Source organism: Hippopotamus amphibius, chromosome 7 (genome assembly GCF_030028045.1).
Source record: "Hippopotamus amphibius kiboko isolate mHipAmp2 chromosome 7, mHipAmp2.hap2, whole genome shotgun sequence".
In the NCBI taxonomy this organism is placed as follows: Eukaryota; Metazoa; Chordata; class Mammalia; order Artiodactyla; family Hippopotamidae; genus Hippopotamus; species Hippopotamus amphibius.
Window position 1 is genome coordinate 69,443,983 of NC_080192.1, and position 17,244 is coordinate 69,461,226.

Sequence of the window (17,244 nt, forward strand, 5' to 3'; positions counted from 1 at the left end):
TCACACAGGGACTGAGAACACTCTTCATCACCTCCCAATTGCTTCTCTGGTGCAACTCCTACCACGTAGCATCTTTTCCTTATGACGTGACTAGCACTGCCCTTTTCCTGGGATAGAGTCTTCCTTGACTATAGAGGAATCAGTGACTTTTGTTCTCTTCTTGTTCCCTGCCCATAGCACCATTTCCGCTCATAGAGTATGGTTTGGTGCCTTACTGAATGTCTCACTTTGTGAGGGTGTTAGCCAGATGGTCTTCTTTTCTTCTTCTTCCTTTTTTTTTTGGCCATACCATGTGGCTTGTGGGATCTCAGTTCCCCAACCGGGGACTGAAACTGGGCCACAGTAGACGGTCTTCTGACAAAGGGTAACATTGTAATGTTGGTACAGGTGAGGCCAAGCCTGGAGCAATTCTGTATGGTCAAGATGAGGATGAACAGGTCATAGGCCCAACTGTGGGCACTTCAGAATCTCCCTGATGGTTGCTGGGTCTAAGCCAAGGGTCAGCAGCCTCAGGGACGGCTCTATATTCAGTATGTTGAAGGCCTGGAGTCGTGTACCCGACCTCAGTAACTCCTCAACCGTCGTAACTCGCATTCCCGCCCTGGGGAATCCTCCGCCATTTCCTTCTGCTCCCCTCAAACGTCCCACTCTGGCCCTTTGTTTCTTGGCATCCCTCCTGTTCCCTTAACCCACCAATTCACTCAGCATCTGGAATTCTTAGTAACAGCAATCACAAAAGCCACCATTTACTGAGGGTTTCTTAAGTACCAGGCACAGACAATGGAGGTAACTGAGGCTTAGGTATGTTACATAAATTGGTCCAACGTCACATAAATATTAAGGTACAGATCAGTGTGTGTAATAGAAGTATAGTTTGAGCCACGTTGGTAATTACAATTTTCTATTAGCCAAATTAAAAGAGAAACAGGTGAAATTAATTTCATCAATATTTTTTATTTAACTCAATATGTCCTAAGTGCCTATCAACAGACGAATGGATAAAGATGTGGCGCATATATATATATATATATACAATAGAATATTAATTAGCCATAAAAGAGAATGAAATTTTGCCTTTTGTAACAACATGAATGGACTCAAGGCTATTATGCTTAGTGAAATAAGTCAGACAGAGGAAGACAAATATGATATGATATCACTTACATGTGGAATCTAAAAGTTACAACAAACTACTGAATATAACAGAAAAGAAGCAGACGCACAGATATAGAGGACAAACTAGTGGTTACCAGTGGGGAGAGGGGGTTGGCAATTTAGGGGTAGGGAATTAAGATGTACAAGCTAGTATGTTAAAATAAGCTAAAAGGATATATTATACAACACAGGGAATATAGCCAATATTTTATAATAACTATAAATGGGATATAACCTTTAAAAATCATGAATCACTATATCGTAGACTTGTAACTTATGTAATATTGTACATCAACTATAACTCAATAAAAAAAGCACTTGGAAAAGAAATAAAAGACATACAAATTGGAAAACTGAAAAAAAATAAAAGAAATAAAGCACTTGGGAATTCCCTGGCAGTCTAGTGGTTAGGACTCCGTGCTCCCAATGCAGGGGGCCCAGGTTCAGTCCCTGGTTGGGGAACTAAGATCCCACATGCCACGTGGCCAAAAAAATGAATAAATAAAATAAAGCATGTTACAAATTTTTAAAAAAGGAAAAAAAAAGATCCAAAACATTATTTCAACATGTCACCAATATATATACAGTTAATAAAGAGATATTTACAGTCTTTCATAATAAGTCTTTGCAATCTGATGTGTTTTAATCTCACTTCAGTTTAGACTAGCCACATTTCAAATGTTCAACAGCCACTGTGGTCAGCGGCTACTATATTGGACAATGAAAGTATAGATCAAGGATTCTGGCCCACCTCTACTTGAATTCATTGTCAGCTTTCTAAGCTTGGTGAGGAGTGGGGCAGCCACATTCTCTGTGAAGGCAGGCTGATACTGTCCACCAAAATTCTGGTCTGCAAAGGATAATAATCTTATCTAATTGGGAATAAGATCTCATTATAAATTAGAAAAAAGGGTCTCCAAATGCTACGGAGGTCCAAAATTTATTAGACTCTTTTAAAAAGGCGTGAGAAACCTTTTTGTCAGAGAAGCTGACATTTCCCTCTTGGAACTGTTCACTTCTTCTGGGATGGGACAGGAATGCCTGTTCCCTTTCGCGCGTCTCTAGTATTGTTCTATCTTGATAAACATCATCTGGGAAGAGTGGATTTTCTCTGGCCTGAAGCCAAACTGGTGGAAAAATTCTTTGCCCTGGGCGCCATCTCTGGTCCATAGGGCAGTCATCTGACTGTTTTTGATGGGGCTCCCCAACCTGCATGGTGACCCCGGAAGGGACATGCAGGATTGTTGAACTCTGGAAGGAAAGGAAGGCGGGTGAGCCATCAGTTCCTGATTTGAGCAGTGGGCAGCCCTTCGTCCCAGGCACTGTGCTAGGCACGTGGCATGTGTTATCTTTTTACACCTCAGCACCTGCAAAACCTAGACAGGTGAAGAGGTTCACTCAGGGTCCGCAGCTTGTTGACACCAGAGCCCAGGATCACAGCATCCCAGACTTTGGGGGTTTCAATGCTTTCTGCACTCAAACAGACATGGGAACAAGGGTTGTCCAGCAAGAAATGTTCATATCTGCGTTCTGTTTCCATGTGAACAAGGTCCGGCAGGGTGCTTAGGGTTGATTTCAGTCTCTAAGAATTGGGGGTCAGATACTCAAGACATAAGAAAATGAGACAGGGGACTTCCCTGTCAGTCCAGTGGTTAAGATGCCATTGGGGGTGGGGGGGGCAGTTCGATCCCTGGTCAGGGAACTAAGATCCCCTATGCCATGAGGTACAGTCAAAAGATAATAATAAAAATAAAAAATAAAAAATAAAAAAAGGAGACTGCTGCCCTTTCTACATCGGGAAACCTAGGAGGGCTGCTTGATCTTTCTTTTCTTGTTCCTGACAACTTAGAAGAAATGTGGTGCCAGGGGAGCCCTGTCGCTTTAAGCCTAAGCCCTGGTTTAGGTGGAGACTTGGGAGGGCAGCGGAGGGTGCGAGCCTACCTGGGGAACCTGCGCGAGGTGTGGCCGCAGACGCTTGGGATGCGAAGTGGGTGGGGGCGGGCTGAAAGTTGGACAAGCAGGAAGTGAACCGACGGCCGCCCGGGAGGAAACAGACTAGGCGAGAGTTCTGCCGCCGACAGGCCCGAGCTGCTCGGAAACATGGTGAGAGAGCTGGAAACTCAGACGGGGCTGATTTCACGACCAGGCAGGGGGGCTGGGGGCCGGGGATCAGCAAAGAAAAGCTGGTGGCGAAGTCCGAGGGCTGGGCCAGCGCTGACTATGACCTCTCTTCTTTGACAGCTTGGCTGCAAAGAGGTCTGAGCTGCCTGGGCGGGTGTTCCTGCTCCTTCTCTGCTCACTCCCTCCCCTGACCCCCAAGCTGGCCTGGAGTGGGGCTTCGGTGGGGGTGGGGGATCCTAATTTACCTCCTCCTCCAGCCGGCCGGCCCGAGGGTGTTGTGACATTCCTGGGCCGTGCCTCTGCTGTTCCCAAGGCAGATTCCAGCCCAGCGGCAGGAATCCCCCGCTGCCTTTCACTTTATCCCTGTACAGAAACCCAAAGAATCTGTCTCTCTGCTGAGTCCAAGGAGCCTGTCCCTTCTCCATAAATATGAGGAAGAGAGCTGAGGGTTTGTAAAAGAGTCAGGAGTTGGTTTTCTGTGATAATCTAGTTTGGACCCACATTCCTGGCTTGTGCCTGGAAGTCTAGTGGGTCAGGGAGGGAGGAGCTTAACAGTATTTTTCCCTCCCTGTTCAAAAACCTTATGGTAAAGACTGGAGATGAGGCATCGGCCAAGGAGGACTTGCCCTCCATTTCCCCCAGCATCCAGGCTGCTGTTTGTATTTTATACTTGCTGAATTAAGCAGGCAGTGGCGTGGTGCGTGCGCGTGGTTCTTGGTGGTGGGAAAAGCAGAAGTTTGCGGCCCAACGGCTCTCTCTCGTGGGGCCTCGTGAGGGGCTTGGAGCCTGGTTGCCCTGGCCCTGGGTCACAGCCATCAGACTGCCCAGCAGGCCGGAGCCGCGCTCCAGCTGTCTGGGAGAGAGGGAGGGTTAGGCTAGAGGAGGGTGGTCTGGGAGCTGGCACAGGCGTTTCTGATGAGGACCCGCGGGGATCTGGGAATTCATAGATGCGGATGGGGCTGTGCACTGTGGGGTGCTGGCTCAGCTGTCCCCTCTGACCCTCTCTGAGGAACAAGGAAGCAGTAGAGAGGGGTTTGGTGGTGTGCTTCTTGTTCTCCCAGGCGCCCCGAGAACCCACAAAGAAGTTGGATCCGGTCTGTCTCCTAGCATGACTCTCACCATCTGGGGCTTAAGAATACATTTGTTTCTGATTACACGAGTACTACAGGGAAACGTTCTCATTGCAAACAGTTCAAGCATTACAAAAAGCTAAAGGCCACCTTAGCCCTCCCCCTCCTCTGGCCTCTGAGGCTGAGGCTCCGTCCCTCCAGCACTCGGCCTAATGAACCCCTGTGTGGCTGCCCAGGAGGAGGCCAGTGGTGGAGATGACCGTGTGCGGAACCTGCGGAGTGAAGTGGAGGGGGTCAAGAATATTATGACCCAAAACGTGGAGCGGATCCTGGCCCGGGGAGAAAACTTGGATCATCTCCGCAACAAGACAGAGGATCTGGAAGCCACAGTGAGATGATGGGGAGCCCACGAGGGGCCAGAGGAAGAGGGGGAAAGAGGATTATTGGGGGCTTGGGGATTGGTGGTCTTGGTGGCAGAATGAACAGGAGGGAAGTCTGCCTTTTTACCCGCGTTGGGAATTGATGTGAGCTGAGTCCCCACTTCTGATTCTGCCCTCCTCCACTGATTGGTACTGGGGTCCAGGGAACGGGTTCAAGCACTGGGGCTGGGGACGTGGGGGTGGACCCATGGAGACATTTCCTGAGACAGACAGAAGGCTCAGTCAGCCTGTGGTTTCTTATGCTTCTCTCCTATGAAATTGACTTTCCCTTTGAAGGCTGCCCTTGACAACCATTTGGACCTGGCCTCCCCAGGACAAAAATATTGGCTCCAGAATATCCTCGTAGGGCCTTTGGCCTTCCCCAGGAGCTATTAGGCAGAGGATGGAAAAACTGTTAGGAGTCTTGCTGAGCCAGCTTTAAAAAGAAGCTGGGAAGAGCCGTAAAAGTCTTTGATCCCAGGGTCCTGTGCTAGCTGAAGGCTAGAATAGTATCTCCCACACATCTTGCTAGATCTCATTCTTTTCTCTCTGCAGCCAGAGGCTGAAGCCAGCTGCTCAGGGAGGGAGTTAAAGTTCAACAGAGGCCTGGAGCCTAAGATTCCATGTCCATGGGGAGAGACTGGCCGTGGCTTTCTGAGTCCCATGTGTAATCTTGGGTAGAGCTCATTTGACTCCCTGGGACTTCGTGTTTCTTTCCACAGCCCAATTTGGGGAGCATGGCCCAGGGAAACAATTTCTGCAACTCAGGTTGGCAGAGGAAGAGCTTTTTCCCTCAGTTCCAACCCGTGCACTGGCCTGGCCCCTCCTCCAGCTTCAGCAGTCATAGGGCCAGGAGTCACGGAACCAGAGAGATGTGTCCCCCGCCCCCGGAGCCTGCACCCCTCAGCTGCAGTGTCTGCCCTCCCAAGGGCAGGTTGTCCTGCCAGTGTCACAGCCCTGGGTGGGAGCACGTGTCAGAGGCTCCTCAGTGTGCATGGCAGTACAGGGGTGAGAAGAGAAGGGGGCAGGCAGGGGACCAGAGGGGACCCGAGAATTCTGAATTTGCATAGGTTCACCAGATGCTTGTGAAGGTACATTTGTCCAGGTAGGAGGACGGAACCTTTTTTATTTCGTAGTCTGTTACCCCAACTTCACACTGGAGTGTTTAGATGTAAGGCGCGCGGTCTCCGTGTGCACGCTCGTTCCAGCGGGAGGAGGCACCGGGTGACCCTGTCTTATCCCCAACAGTCCGAGCACTTCAAGACCACGTCGCAGAAGGTGGCGCGGAAGTTCTGGTGGAGGAATGTGAAGATGATCGTTCTGATCTGCGTGATCGTTTTCATTATCATCCTCTTCATCGTGCTCTTTGCCACGGGTGCCATCCCGACTTAGGGAACCCCTCCCACCCTGCCCTCTTCTTCGGGGGCAACCTTCCACAGTGGGTGCCAAGAGGGGCCCTCTCTCCTGTCCTTCTCCACAGGGAATGCTGCTCGGTCCTCCCACCCCCCGCTCTGAGGCCCCCTGTCTGCCCCAGGGAGCACCTTGGTCCCCCGGAAGGAGAGAGCTGGACGGTGGCTGTGTTTCAGGGGTCCTCAGAGCTGGGTGGAGAGACCCAGAGGGCCCAGCACATGGCTGGGAAACTGATGGAACTGACGGTGGCCAGTGGGCAATAAAGACCTTTCAGTATCCCCATGTGCGTGAGGTCCTCTCGCCCTTTCATTTGGCCTTTGGCCCATCCATTTCTTTTCTCCCCAGGACGCCCTCGGGGAGAGATTCTCCCATTGGAAGCCCTAGCTGTTGGAGGGGTGGAGAGCTTATATTTGGAGAAGAAAGAAACTCCCTGTCTTCCTTTATCTCCCCTTGTTCCATCGTTGTCACTGGTCTCAAGAACAGGAATTTTCTGGAGGTCTTGGCATATGGAAAATTCAAAACCTTCACAGCATTGTAGGGTGCTATGTAAGACTCCTACGCGTCCTCTCTGGGTCTCGCCATTTCCTTTATTACTTTTCTGCTGGAAGTGTTAGCCGAGACGTGACGCCTACCTGGGCAGGGCATTTAGGAATCTGGTTAAGGGCCTCTCTCCCCTCCCATCCGTGCCACTTCTCTTCCGTGGCCCTGTTTGTAGTCTAGAGTGAGGGGGCTGGAGGAACTGAACCGCTTTTCCTTCTCTTGTGGTTCTGCAAGTTCTATTTGTCTCTTGTCTGCCCTGCCCTTCTGGAACTTCGCAGGGCCTCTGGGTCTCAGCTGTTTTCAGGGGGTGAGCATCTCTCACCCGTGTCCCGTGGCTGGGCACAGTCAGTGTCACAGGACAGGGCCTATGGCCTTCCTTCTCCTCCATGGACAATGGACCTCTCTGTCTTTGGGCCTCCCTCCTCCCCACCAGGTTCCACCATCGTTGTCACTCTTTCCAGTGCCCAGTGCGTCTTGGTTTGGGGGAAGGGGTCATGTCATCTCTGTTCCTATTTCCCCCATAGACTTTCTAGAACTGAAAAGAACCTGTTTTGGGGAGGGAGTCCGGAAGGGGTGGGGTTGGGAGACTGGACTGGGGACTAGTACTGGCAAGTCAGGTTCTAGAATCATGCTCTGGGGACTTCCGTGGAGTCCAGTGGTTAAGACTCTGCACTTCCACTGCAGGGGGTCTCGGTCTGATCCCTAGCGGGGGGAGCCAGGATCCCCACATGCCTCGCAACACGGCCCAAGTAAATAAATATAAATAAACAAACAAATAAATAAATAAATAAATAATAGAATCATGCTCTGAAAACTAGGAAGGGAGGAAAGCACAGGAGAGACCCTTGGGGCAGTCTTTGTCATGACCATGTCCATCCTCTCTCTTCTCAGTCCACTCCTGGATTCGAGGTTCAAGCAACTAGAGTGATTGGGACTCGGATCGTCCAGGGTGTGGGGTCTGTGCTCACAGGGGCTCAACCTGGGAGAGGGAAGCCCCCAACCCCCTTCCCCCAGAGGGGCCACATTTGAGATGTTGGGGTGGTATGGGGTGGGGTAGAGCACAGGTGTCTGGTGGCTTTCCTGCAGAAGTGAAAGGGGAGGCGGAGGATGGATAGATTCAGCTCAGGAAGACTCTGGACAGTCAGACACAGCAGCCTCCCTCATCCTCCACCCGAGGAAGGGGGTCACATCAGGGTGGGCTGCACTTGCCCACGTGGTGAAGGGGAAATAAAGAAAAAGCTAGAGCTAGTACCTTCTCCACAGGGGTCTGTTTTCTCTTTTGAGGTGAAATTCACAAAAACATACAATTGACCGTTTGAAAATGTACAGTGCAGTGGCAAGTAATGCACTCGTGATAATTATTGTGAATAAATCTTATTTAGTTTCCAAACTTTCTCGTGGTCGATGTTTGGTTATGGATGAGTTGCACTCACCAAGGTGGCAAAGACCCTGCCGGGCTCTTCACTGCCTCTCCAGCGCCTGGCACAGCGCGGGACAAGGGCGCTGCTACAGGTGCTTGCTGAATGAATAAATGATGCCTCCCCAGGGAAACCTGATCCGCCTCGTCTCGGATGCAGTTCCAGAGACGAGTCCCTGCGCCCACTCCACTGTGACCATTTCATAGACCGGGCTCCCGCGGTGTAGACCTGGCACCAGGCTGACTGGGCGGAGCCCCCACTTCACGAGGCCGGGGAGTCACCCCGAGCCGGGAGCCTGCGGCCCGCGGAGAAGCGCCGTACTCGGATCCTGGGAGCCATCGCCGGCCACTTTCGATTTGACTTGGTCTCGGTCGCCGCTCAGCGAAGGCGCGCCCCCCGCCCCCGCCGGGCAGGCCCCGCCCCGCCCTCCGCTTCCTCCCGGGTCCCTGGCACTGCGGCCGCTCGGGCAGAGGAGCCGGAGCGGCGAGACGGCGGCAGCGGCGATGGTGAGGGCCCGAGGCGGGGCGGCGGGCAGAGGGCGAGCGTAGGGGGTGCCAGGCGGGAGTCCGAAACCCAAGGGCGGGAGCGTCCTTCGGGACCCGCGCCGGTCCCCCAGCGAGGTGACGGCGGCCGGGAGCAGGACCGGGGCCGGACCCTCCGTTCGCCTCACGCATCTCGGAGGGCAAGTGCGGCGTGCCCCGGTCCCGGCTGCCCCGCGCCGGGGGAGCGGGACTCCGGCTTCCCACTTGCCCGGAGCCAAGCGGTTACGAGCACCCGCTTTGGAGTCAGACACCGGGCAGAGATCCTGGTGGTGGCCACTTACCCGCTCTGTGACCCCGGGCACGTCACTTAACCTCCCTGAGCCTCTTTTTCCGCATCGTGAAGTGGGGTCAGCAATACCTGCCTTGCCGGGTCCTTAGGAGGTTAAAGGAAATACAATGCAGAGACCTGCCTCGCACTCAGAACCCGCTCCTGAGAAGTGGTGGGTAATATGATGACCTCTTCAGCCTTCCTGGAGCTGTGAGGAGCCAAGCCTGGCCCAGGGGTTGGAAACCTGAGCAGATGGGGTGGTAGAGGCCATGCCAGCCCTGTGACCTGTTGTCAGAGGGCAAACTCCTTCCCTTGGGGAAAGAGAAAGGAAGATGTTTACTTTAAAAGTTCCACTGACGTTTATGAGAGTGTGGCATAGCCTGACTCCCTTCTAAGCCCTACCTAGGGACACATTCTTGAGTTGAGTCATGTGCTGCTCCTGCTATAGACTCTGGCCTCTGTCCCCACTTGCCATTTCCAAAGCAAAGGTGTCAGGAGCAGGTGGTGCCAGTTGCTTCTCCCCTCCCCTGGAACTCCTGGAAAGTTGTGCCTGGCAAGAAGCAGCCTTGTTTTAAGATTCTGCCATGGAGGGACTTTCCTGGCGGTCCAGTGGTTAAGACTCTGCCCTTCCTCCCAAGGCAGGGGGCACAGGTTTGATCCTTGGTCAGGGAACTAAGATCCCCCATGGCACAGCCGGAAAAAAAAAAAAAGATTCTGCCATGGAGAAGCCAGCAGAGATGTGATAGATGTGGCCTGGCTGGGGGTCGAGATGCCTGGATGGCCTCATCTCCAGGGAACTGGAGGCAGGAAGAGGAAGTGGGGCAGGAAGGTAGCGCTGAGCTCTAAGGCCAGGCCAGGAAACTGAGGGAGGCCTGGAAAATGGGACGGAGCCCAGAGCCCACTTCCCAACGTGCAGGGCAAGGAATCAGGCAGGGTTAGGGTGGGCTTGCAGCTGGCTCTTAGCACTTAGTGAGAAGAGGAAACTCCTGAAATGAAGGCAAATACCGGGATAATTTATTGGGAGATGCTGGGAAACTCTGGGACTCTCACAGGTTCATCTGAGGCAAATGATGAGTGGATCCGAGCGTGGGGATTTCTCCCATTTATCTCCCAGCCCCCTCCCTCCGTTTTTTCTCTTATTCCTGTGCCTTTGTCCACCCCCAGCACTTTCCCTTCTTTCTTCCCATCCACCTTCCCTACCTGGTCCTTCTACTTTTCCCTTCTTTTCTCCTCTCTGCATTGGGTCTTCCTTGCTGCGGGGTGGGGGGGGGGGGGGGGGGGCGGGCACTATTCTTCGTTGCGGTGTGCGGGCTTCTCATGCGGTGGCTTCTCTTGTTGCTCTAGGCGTGCAGGCTTCAGTAGTTGTGGCACATGGGCTTTAGCCCAAGCACAGTAGTTGTGGCGCATGGACTTAGTTGCTCCACGGCACGTGGGCTCTTCCTGGACCAGGAATTGCACTAGTGTCCCCTGCATTGGCAGGCGGATTCTTAACCACTGTGCCACCAGGGAAGTCCCTCTCCTCTTTTCTGATTCATCCAGTTAACAAGTGTTTCTTGGGCATTTCCTTTGTGCCAGTCATGGTAACTGGTATAGGAGACAGAGGAGGAACAAAATAGTGATGGGAAATGTAGAAATTGAACGGGTAATGAATTTATTCATCCTGTAGATGGTCCTTGCTCATGCGCTGTGCAAAGAATTTGGGTTTTGAGCCACGGGCCTCTCTTATATGCACACAAGTTGAGTTGGCAGCATCAAACTTGGTGAGTCTTTCGCCAGGCAGCTAAAGTATTTGACCTCCCTTTACCTGCATACAATTTAACACAGGGGTAAAGAATGTGATCCTTGGAGTCTAAGTTGGTTCAACTCCCAGATCTTCTACTCACTGGCTCTGTGACCTTGGATGGGGGACTTAACCCCTCTGAGCCTCGGTTTCTTATAAAACTGGGATAAAGGTACTTTCCTTAGTGAATTGTTGTGAGGCTTAAATGAGATAGAGTGAACAAATAGCTAGTAGCACGGTGCTTAGCTCAGAGTATGCCCTCATTGAGTGGGAGTTGTTATCATTGTCAAGATGTAAAACCTTCTCAACAGCCTACAGCAGCCTGATGGAAATAAACTAGATACAGGTTATCAAAGGCTCATGTCGAGTTCTGTATTTAGGTTAGAAGCGATTAAGTGCAGGAGGTGGTAATAGGGAAGAGCTTGCTTGGCTGTGTATTTTGTAGAAATATTTAAGAAGTTTTATTGACCACAGGAATTGTATGGTTCCTGGGATTTGACAGCTAAAAAAAAACCTAGGGAAACTTGGGCTACGGCAATAATAATAGCTATTATTTATTGAGCAGTTAGTATGTGTCAGGAATTGTGCTAAGCACTTAATAATATGCCACTTGCCTTAGCAAATGTTATGGGAGATATTATCGTCACCATTTATAGATGAAGAAGCGGAGGGGTCAGAAAAATCATGTCCCCAGTCTTTAGTCACTCAGCTGGTGAGTGGTAGAGGCAGGATTTGAAGGAGCCCAGAGCTGTAATGCAGAGTGCGGCTCTGAGGCTCTAAGCTCAGGTGCGTGCCGACCCAGGAAGGAGTTCATACACTACGTCACCGGGTCCCTCTGAAGATGACAACAGTGACAGCTGGGATAGACTCTCCGTAGGCACTAACCAGGAAAAAGGGGAGACAGGAGAGTTTGGACAGGGAGGTTTTTGAGAGCTTTGTTTTCAGAGGAACCGGCTGTATTTGGCCTGGAAAAAGTGAGCAGAGGTTTGAGAATTGAAGGAGGGATATTCTGTACACAGGGTAACGGTCCGTCAGTTTCCTGTGTAATTACCACCCTCTGTCTGCCAACAACGCTGCCCCCACCTAACCTCGGAAGTGCCTCTCACCCTCCCTTCCTCTCTCACCCGCCCTTCCTCTCTTGCCCTCCTCTCTTGCCCTCCTCGCCCCAAGCCTGGGGACATGTCCACATGCCCTTGCTGATGGCATTTCTTCATGCCTTCTGGTGGCGTCTGGCCTGAGTTATCTCACTTTCGTTCATGCCAGTCTACCAGCAACAAAGAAATTCTCCTGAAGCCCCTCCAGGCTCAGAAACCTACACTCTTAAAGTATAATTGCTTTACACTGTTGTGCCAGTTTCTGCTGTAGGACAGAGTGAATCAGCTGTATTTATACATATATCTCCATATCCCCTCCCTCTTGAGCTTCCTTCCCATCCTCCCTATCCCACCCCTCTAGGTCATCACCAATCATCCAGGTGATCTCTCTGCTACACTAGCTCTTGATCCATCTGTCCCTCCAAGGGAGCTTCCTCTTCTTGACTTTTACTGCTTTCTCAGGTCTCACCCCGCCCCTCCATCCTTACCCTGTGTCAGGTCCATCACTATCTGGAGTGTGTCTCTGTCCACCTGAGGCGGGAGTGTCTGGGCTCCACCCCGTCCCCTAGCCAGTCTGTCTTCCTTCTCAGGAATCATCTGTCTGTGGGCGGCTCCACCCTGGCTATTTGTATCTCACTGTGTAAACTCCTTGCTCTTCTCTAATTGTATCATTTACATCTCTTTCCCCCAGCCTATAGCGATCTTTTCAAAAACAGGCCCAACTCATTCAGAAAATATTTTCCACGCATCCGCGGTGTACCAGGCACTATGCTGAGCTCTATGTGGCAGGAGGCCACGTGGCCGCCCTCCGATGGCTTACCTCCTTTCACACCCTGCAGTTCTTTATTTTAATCGCTGTGCCAGCAGAGACCCGTGCATACAGTGTGCTTTTTCCTCTGGCTGAGGGGGGCCAAGGAGGGCCAGAGACTTGAGCCTCAGGCCTGGGCCCGTCTTGGCTCTGGACAGGCCTGGCTTCGCAGTGGGGGAAGGAGGCTGCGGCTTGCAGTGGGAGACACAGCCAGGTCTCCTGAAGAATGTGACCCAACATCACCCCATGTTGGAGAATAAGATAACAACAGCTGTAGCTTTTAGCGTAGAAAAAATGATATGCAAAGTCCCACGAATCTCTAGCAGTGATTCTCATTTTTGAATCTCGGTCCATTCCCAGGTTTTTGCCTTGGACTATTTGAATGTGGGGATGCCTGTTTGAATGTGAGAGACTCCAAGTAATGGAGACTTGTTGAATAATAGAGTCGTAATACTAGTGGCGGTGGTGGTTGACTCAGGAAAAGGTAGAGATGAGTACAACTTCCCTGCTTTCTCCATGATACTTCCTTGTTCCGCAGCTACTGCTTCCCCCAGCCCACGCGTGTACCCCTCAGTTGTGGTTTGCCAGCCCCTCTCGAAATGGGTTGCTTTTCCAGCTCATGAGTAAATATTGACCTACTTGGGTTTCAGATGCCTGCCCCTCGAAACTCCTGCTGGGTTAAATAAACACAGTGGGATAACGAACTTGAGAATCACAGTTGCATTTGGGTACGTTATAATGCAGCTGGCTCACTCATTGAGTCCTTGCGATGGTCCACACTGTGCTGGCCTCCAGGCTGGTGGCAGACAAGGGCAGGGCACTGGCCACTGCCCTCCCCCAGGGAGCTTGTGGTCCAGTTGGGGAGATAGGACTCATATACTGGGAATGCTTGGAGGTTATGTGCAAGGCAGCTGCGAGGATCCTGAATGGGGATTCTTGCCTGAGTAGGAGGTGGCCCTCTGTGACCACCAGATCCCTTCCCTTTCTCTGGTTTTAAGTGGAATTCAGTCAAGTGCCAAAATGTCTACTGCAGACAGTGGGCGATATAGTCTAGCAGGAAAGGGAGCTTGGCCCATGCTCTGTGGGGAGGAGATGAGAACAGGGTTGGGCTCTGACAGGAGTTACTGTGGTTCGTTAACCCACTGGGGTTCATCACCCGACATGTCCCTGGACCTCGAGCTCTTACCAGGGCCTCCTGCCCTGGGTCTCTCCCAGTTGCATGTATCCAAAGCCCAGTTTGTTTCTTGCTTGTGACCCTTCCTGGCCTCTCCCGCAGCTTGGACCCTGCATCTCCCTTCCCAGGCCTCTGAAATAAGCTAAGTTCTTTTTTATATATATATATATGTATGCATATATATATATATATATTTTGTCGAACCTGCATCCCTTGCATTGGAACGCAGATTCTTTTTTTTTTAAATAAATTTATGTATGTATGTATGTATGTATTGGCTGTGTTGGGTGTTGTTGCTGCGCGTGGGCTTTCTATAGTTGCAGAGAGCAGGGGATACTCTTCGTTGTGGTGCACGGGCTTCTCATTGCTGTGGCTTCTCTTGTTGCGGAGCACAGGCTCTAGGCATGCAGGCTTCAGTAGTTGTGGCACAAGGGCTCAGTAGTTGTGGCTCACGGGTTTAGTTGCTCTGGGGCAGGTGGGATCTTCCTGGACCATGGCCCGAACCCGTGTCACCTGCATTGGCAGGCAGATTCTTGACCACTAGCGCCACCAGGGAAGTCCCTGAGCTGAGTTCTTTTGTCAGGTGAGGCTGCTGCCTAGGCTGAGAAATCCAAGAGCTGGTCTCCTCTGTGTGAATTGGATCCCAGTGAAGATCCTAGCTAGCTGGAAAGCTGCAGGCCAGGGGCCAGGAAGGCCGAGGCTCCCCAGGCAGAGAAGGAATCAACTCTGAGCATTGATGTGGGAGCAGAATCAGGCCAGGAGGCAGAACTGGCCTGACCAGTCAGAAGCTGGGGAGGGAGTGGAGGGAGATTGATCTCAGTTTGTGTCTGACTGTGTGTGGTGGGGAGGGTGGGGGAGGGTGAGCGGGGGTGGTTAGGCAGAGGCTGTATTGTGTGGTGGTCCAAAATTACCTCTCTAGCTCTGTGGGCTGGGTCTCCTCCCTGTCTGGCTCTGGCCAAGTAGCTTGGTTCACTGTTCTTTGCTGCCTCCTTAGGCCAGTGGGAAGTCACAGGGCAGGTGCACATTGGGTTGAGGCCATCCTAGAGCAGGTGAGACAAGTGTCTGCTTTGTGGGAGGGTGGGTCCTGGGAAGGTCCCATCCTGGGCCGCCTTAGAGGTGGCTGAGATGTTGGAAGTCAAGGCGGACCGAGGACCTGACTTGATGGGCAAAGGGAGGAGCCACAGGTGAGCCAAACACACCCAAGAGGCCAGCCCTTCCCTCCGCACATCCTTCCCTCCGCACATCCTTCCCTTACATGCAAGATGCTGTTCCCCTTCCTCATACACTGTGTGCACGCACGCACACACACACGCACCTACGTGTGTGCGCATATGATGGGAGCAAGGAGGCCTCTAGGTCTCAGGACCAGGTGGGGGCCTCATGTAGCCCTGACCTTGGGCTTGGTGCCCAGGCAGGGAACGAGTTGGAGCGGTGCCAGCGGCAGGCGGATGAGGTGACAGAAATCATGCTCAACAACTTCGACAAGGTCCTGGAGCGTGACGGGAAGCTGGCGGAGCTGGAGCAGCGTTCAGACCAACTCCTGGACATGGTGTGAGGCCTGGGGAAGCAGGGAGGGGGAGGGGGAGGCCAGGAGTGGCCCTCAGGGGGAGCTCTCAGGCTGTGCTCAGGCTCTCCCAGCTGTCGGTGGGGCCTGAGGCTTCCTCAAGGGCCAGTGTAGGGACTGGGGGTTTCTTGAGGCACCTCTAGCCTAGCTGTGCAATGAGTGAGGAGGCCTCATGAGGTACGAAGGCCTGGATTTGAAGCTGTGGATCTTCCTAAAGGTTGAAGACTGGCATTGTTAACTGGGCGTGAGCCCATAGGGCTATGAGTCAAGGGCTACACCAGTGTCTGAGACCAGGAGTCAGGCTGGGGGAGTCCCAGGAAGAAGGGAGCTGACAGGATGGGAAGGCTGCGGGAGGAGACGAGGCCTTGCTGGGGAGGGATTGGAAGGAGCTGGTCCAGGGCTCTGGGGAGAACACTAACTCCCACCCTGTGTCCCGGGTGTCCACAGAGCTCGGCCTTCAGCAAGACAACCAAGACTCTGGCCCAGAAGAAGCGCTGGGAGAACGTCCGCTGCCGGATCTACTTGGGGCTGGCCGTGGGCGGTGGCCTGCTCATCCTCCTGATCGTGTTGCTGGTCGTCTTTCTCCCACAGAGCAGCACGGGCAGCAGTGCCCCACAGGCCCAGGGCGCAGGTGCTGCCTCGGGGCCTGGGGAATGACCCAGCTGGGCCTGGAAGAGGCCGAAGAGCCGCACCGGCCGGTTCTGGTCTTCAGAGAACCCTAGAGTTTGTTCCCATCTGAGCCACCCCAGTGGGCGTGGAAGGGCAGCCCCGACGTGTGCACCTTTGTTATTTCCTATCACACCAGAGACTGGTCCTTGAGGGCAACCTGCTGCACTGGCCATGCCAGGCCAGCCCCACCTGGAGCTTAGTAAAAGCTGCTGTTTGGTTAAAAGCTGGTGTATGTGTGTGTGTTTGAAGGTCTTCAGATTGGCTCCTCCTGCTCTGCCTCCACCCCTGGGGCTGCTTGGAAAACAGAAAGTCCCAAAGGACTCCAGCCCTGGGAGGTGGCCCTTCTTCTCCCTTCCCGACTTGATCCAACCCTACAGACAGATCCTTCTGGGGTGCAGGTGTAAAGACACAACAGCCCCCAAACCAGATCTTTCAACCAGTGCCCTCCATGTCTGTTTCCCGGAGAATGAAATGTTATTTTTCTGAGTCTTGGGGTGTTCAGAGGACCCTTGGGACTCCAGATGGGATGACAAAGGAAAGTACTTCCAAGATCTTTGTATCACAAGGCTCTCACCTTCAGAGAGACTTTTCCCCCTTGAGCATCTCTCCAATTCTCCCCCAACGTCCTTCCTCAAGCTTTACACCTGATCACAGGTGGGGCAGGTGGCAGGAGAAGGGGAAGGGCTTCCTTCTATGGTGCTGTAATGCGGAGTCACAAAGGATGGCCTGGAGTTTGCCCGGTGGGAAAGAAGTCAGGCTTTTCAAAGCTGCAGGACCACACAGGCCAGGAAGGTGGTGCCTTCAAGTGCCAGGAAAAGATCATTGGGTAAAGGGCGGGGAATAAGGAAAGGCCCTACTAAGACCTGGGAAGCAGGGCAGCTGCTGCCTGAGCTACTTAACTGCCTCTCAGACTCAAGTGTAGGTGGGAAGGGGAATTCAGGGTCAAGTGTGTAACAAAAGCAGTTCCCTGTTAGGTGGAGTGGGAGCTGTGACAGAGAAACAAGAGCAAACCCTCGAGTTGTGAGGAGCTGTACCCGCACAGAGTGTGTCACTTCCGCTAGGCCCCCCATCTGCCTTTCCTAGGAAAGATGGAGGGAAGCACCCGGTCCTGCACTTAGGTTTGCAACACCACTTAGAGGCCCTGGGAATTTGGACTTGGGTTTTACAAATGTAAAAAGGGATAATGATACTAGCTCCCAGGATAATTGTGGG

General features: G+C 52.6%; 2 protein-coding genes across 3 annotated transcripts; both read left to right on the forward strand.

The window, feature by feature from the left end:
* The first annotated feature begins 2,977 nt into the window (after nucleotides 1–2,977).
* VAMP8 (vesicle associated membrane protein 8) lies at nucleotides 2,978–6,457 on the forward strand. Its single transcript, XM_057743209.1, has 3 exons — nucleotides 2,978–3,258; nucleotides 4,583–4,735; nucleotides 6,014–6,457. The coding sequence occupies exons 1-3, from the start codon at nucleotides 3,256–3,258 to the stop codon at nucleotides 6,155–6,157; spliced, it is 300 nt and encodes a 99-aa protein (XP_057599192.1). The 5' UTR covers nucleotides 2,978–3,255; the 3' UTR covers nucleotides 6,158–6,457.
* A 1,963-nt stretch (nucleotides 6,458–8,420) lies between these two features.
* Nucleotides 8,421–16,248, forward strand: VAMP5 (vesicle associated membrane protein 5). Of its 2 annotated transcripts, none has more exons than XM_057743609.1 (3): nucleotides 8,421–8,639; nucleotides 15,211–15,348; nucleotides 15,811–16,248. In XM_057743609.1, exons 1-3 carry the CDS (start codon nucleotides 8,637–8,639, stop codon nucleotides 16,018–16,020), a joined length of 351 nt encoding a protein of 116 aa, XP_057599592.1. In that variant the 5' UTR covers nucleotides 8,421–8,636; the 3' UTR covers nucleotides 16,021–16,248. The 2 variants fall into 2 exon arrangements, with proteins under 2 accessions (XP_057599592.1, XP_057599593.1); XM_057743610.1 differs by lacking the exon at nucleotides 8,421–8,639 and adding an exon at nucleotides 14,698–14,983.
* Nucleotides 16,249–17,244: the final 996 nt, after the last annotated feature.

What these genes read in the sequence shown, in the direction of transcription:
- VAMP8 (XM_057743209.1), top strand. An exon ending in CAGAGGATCTGGAAGCCACA is followed by an intron (nt 4,736 to 6,013) that starts GTGAGATGATGG and finishes TATCCCCAACAG; the next exon opens with TCCGAGCACTTCAAGACCAC.
- VAMP5 (XM_057743609.1), top strand. An exon ending in CAGACCAACTCCTGGACATG is followed by an intron (nt 15,349 to 15,810) that starts GTGTGAGGCCTG and finishes GGGTGTCCACAG; the next exon opens with AGCTCGGCCTTCAGCAAGAC.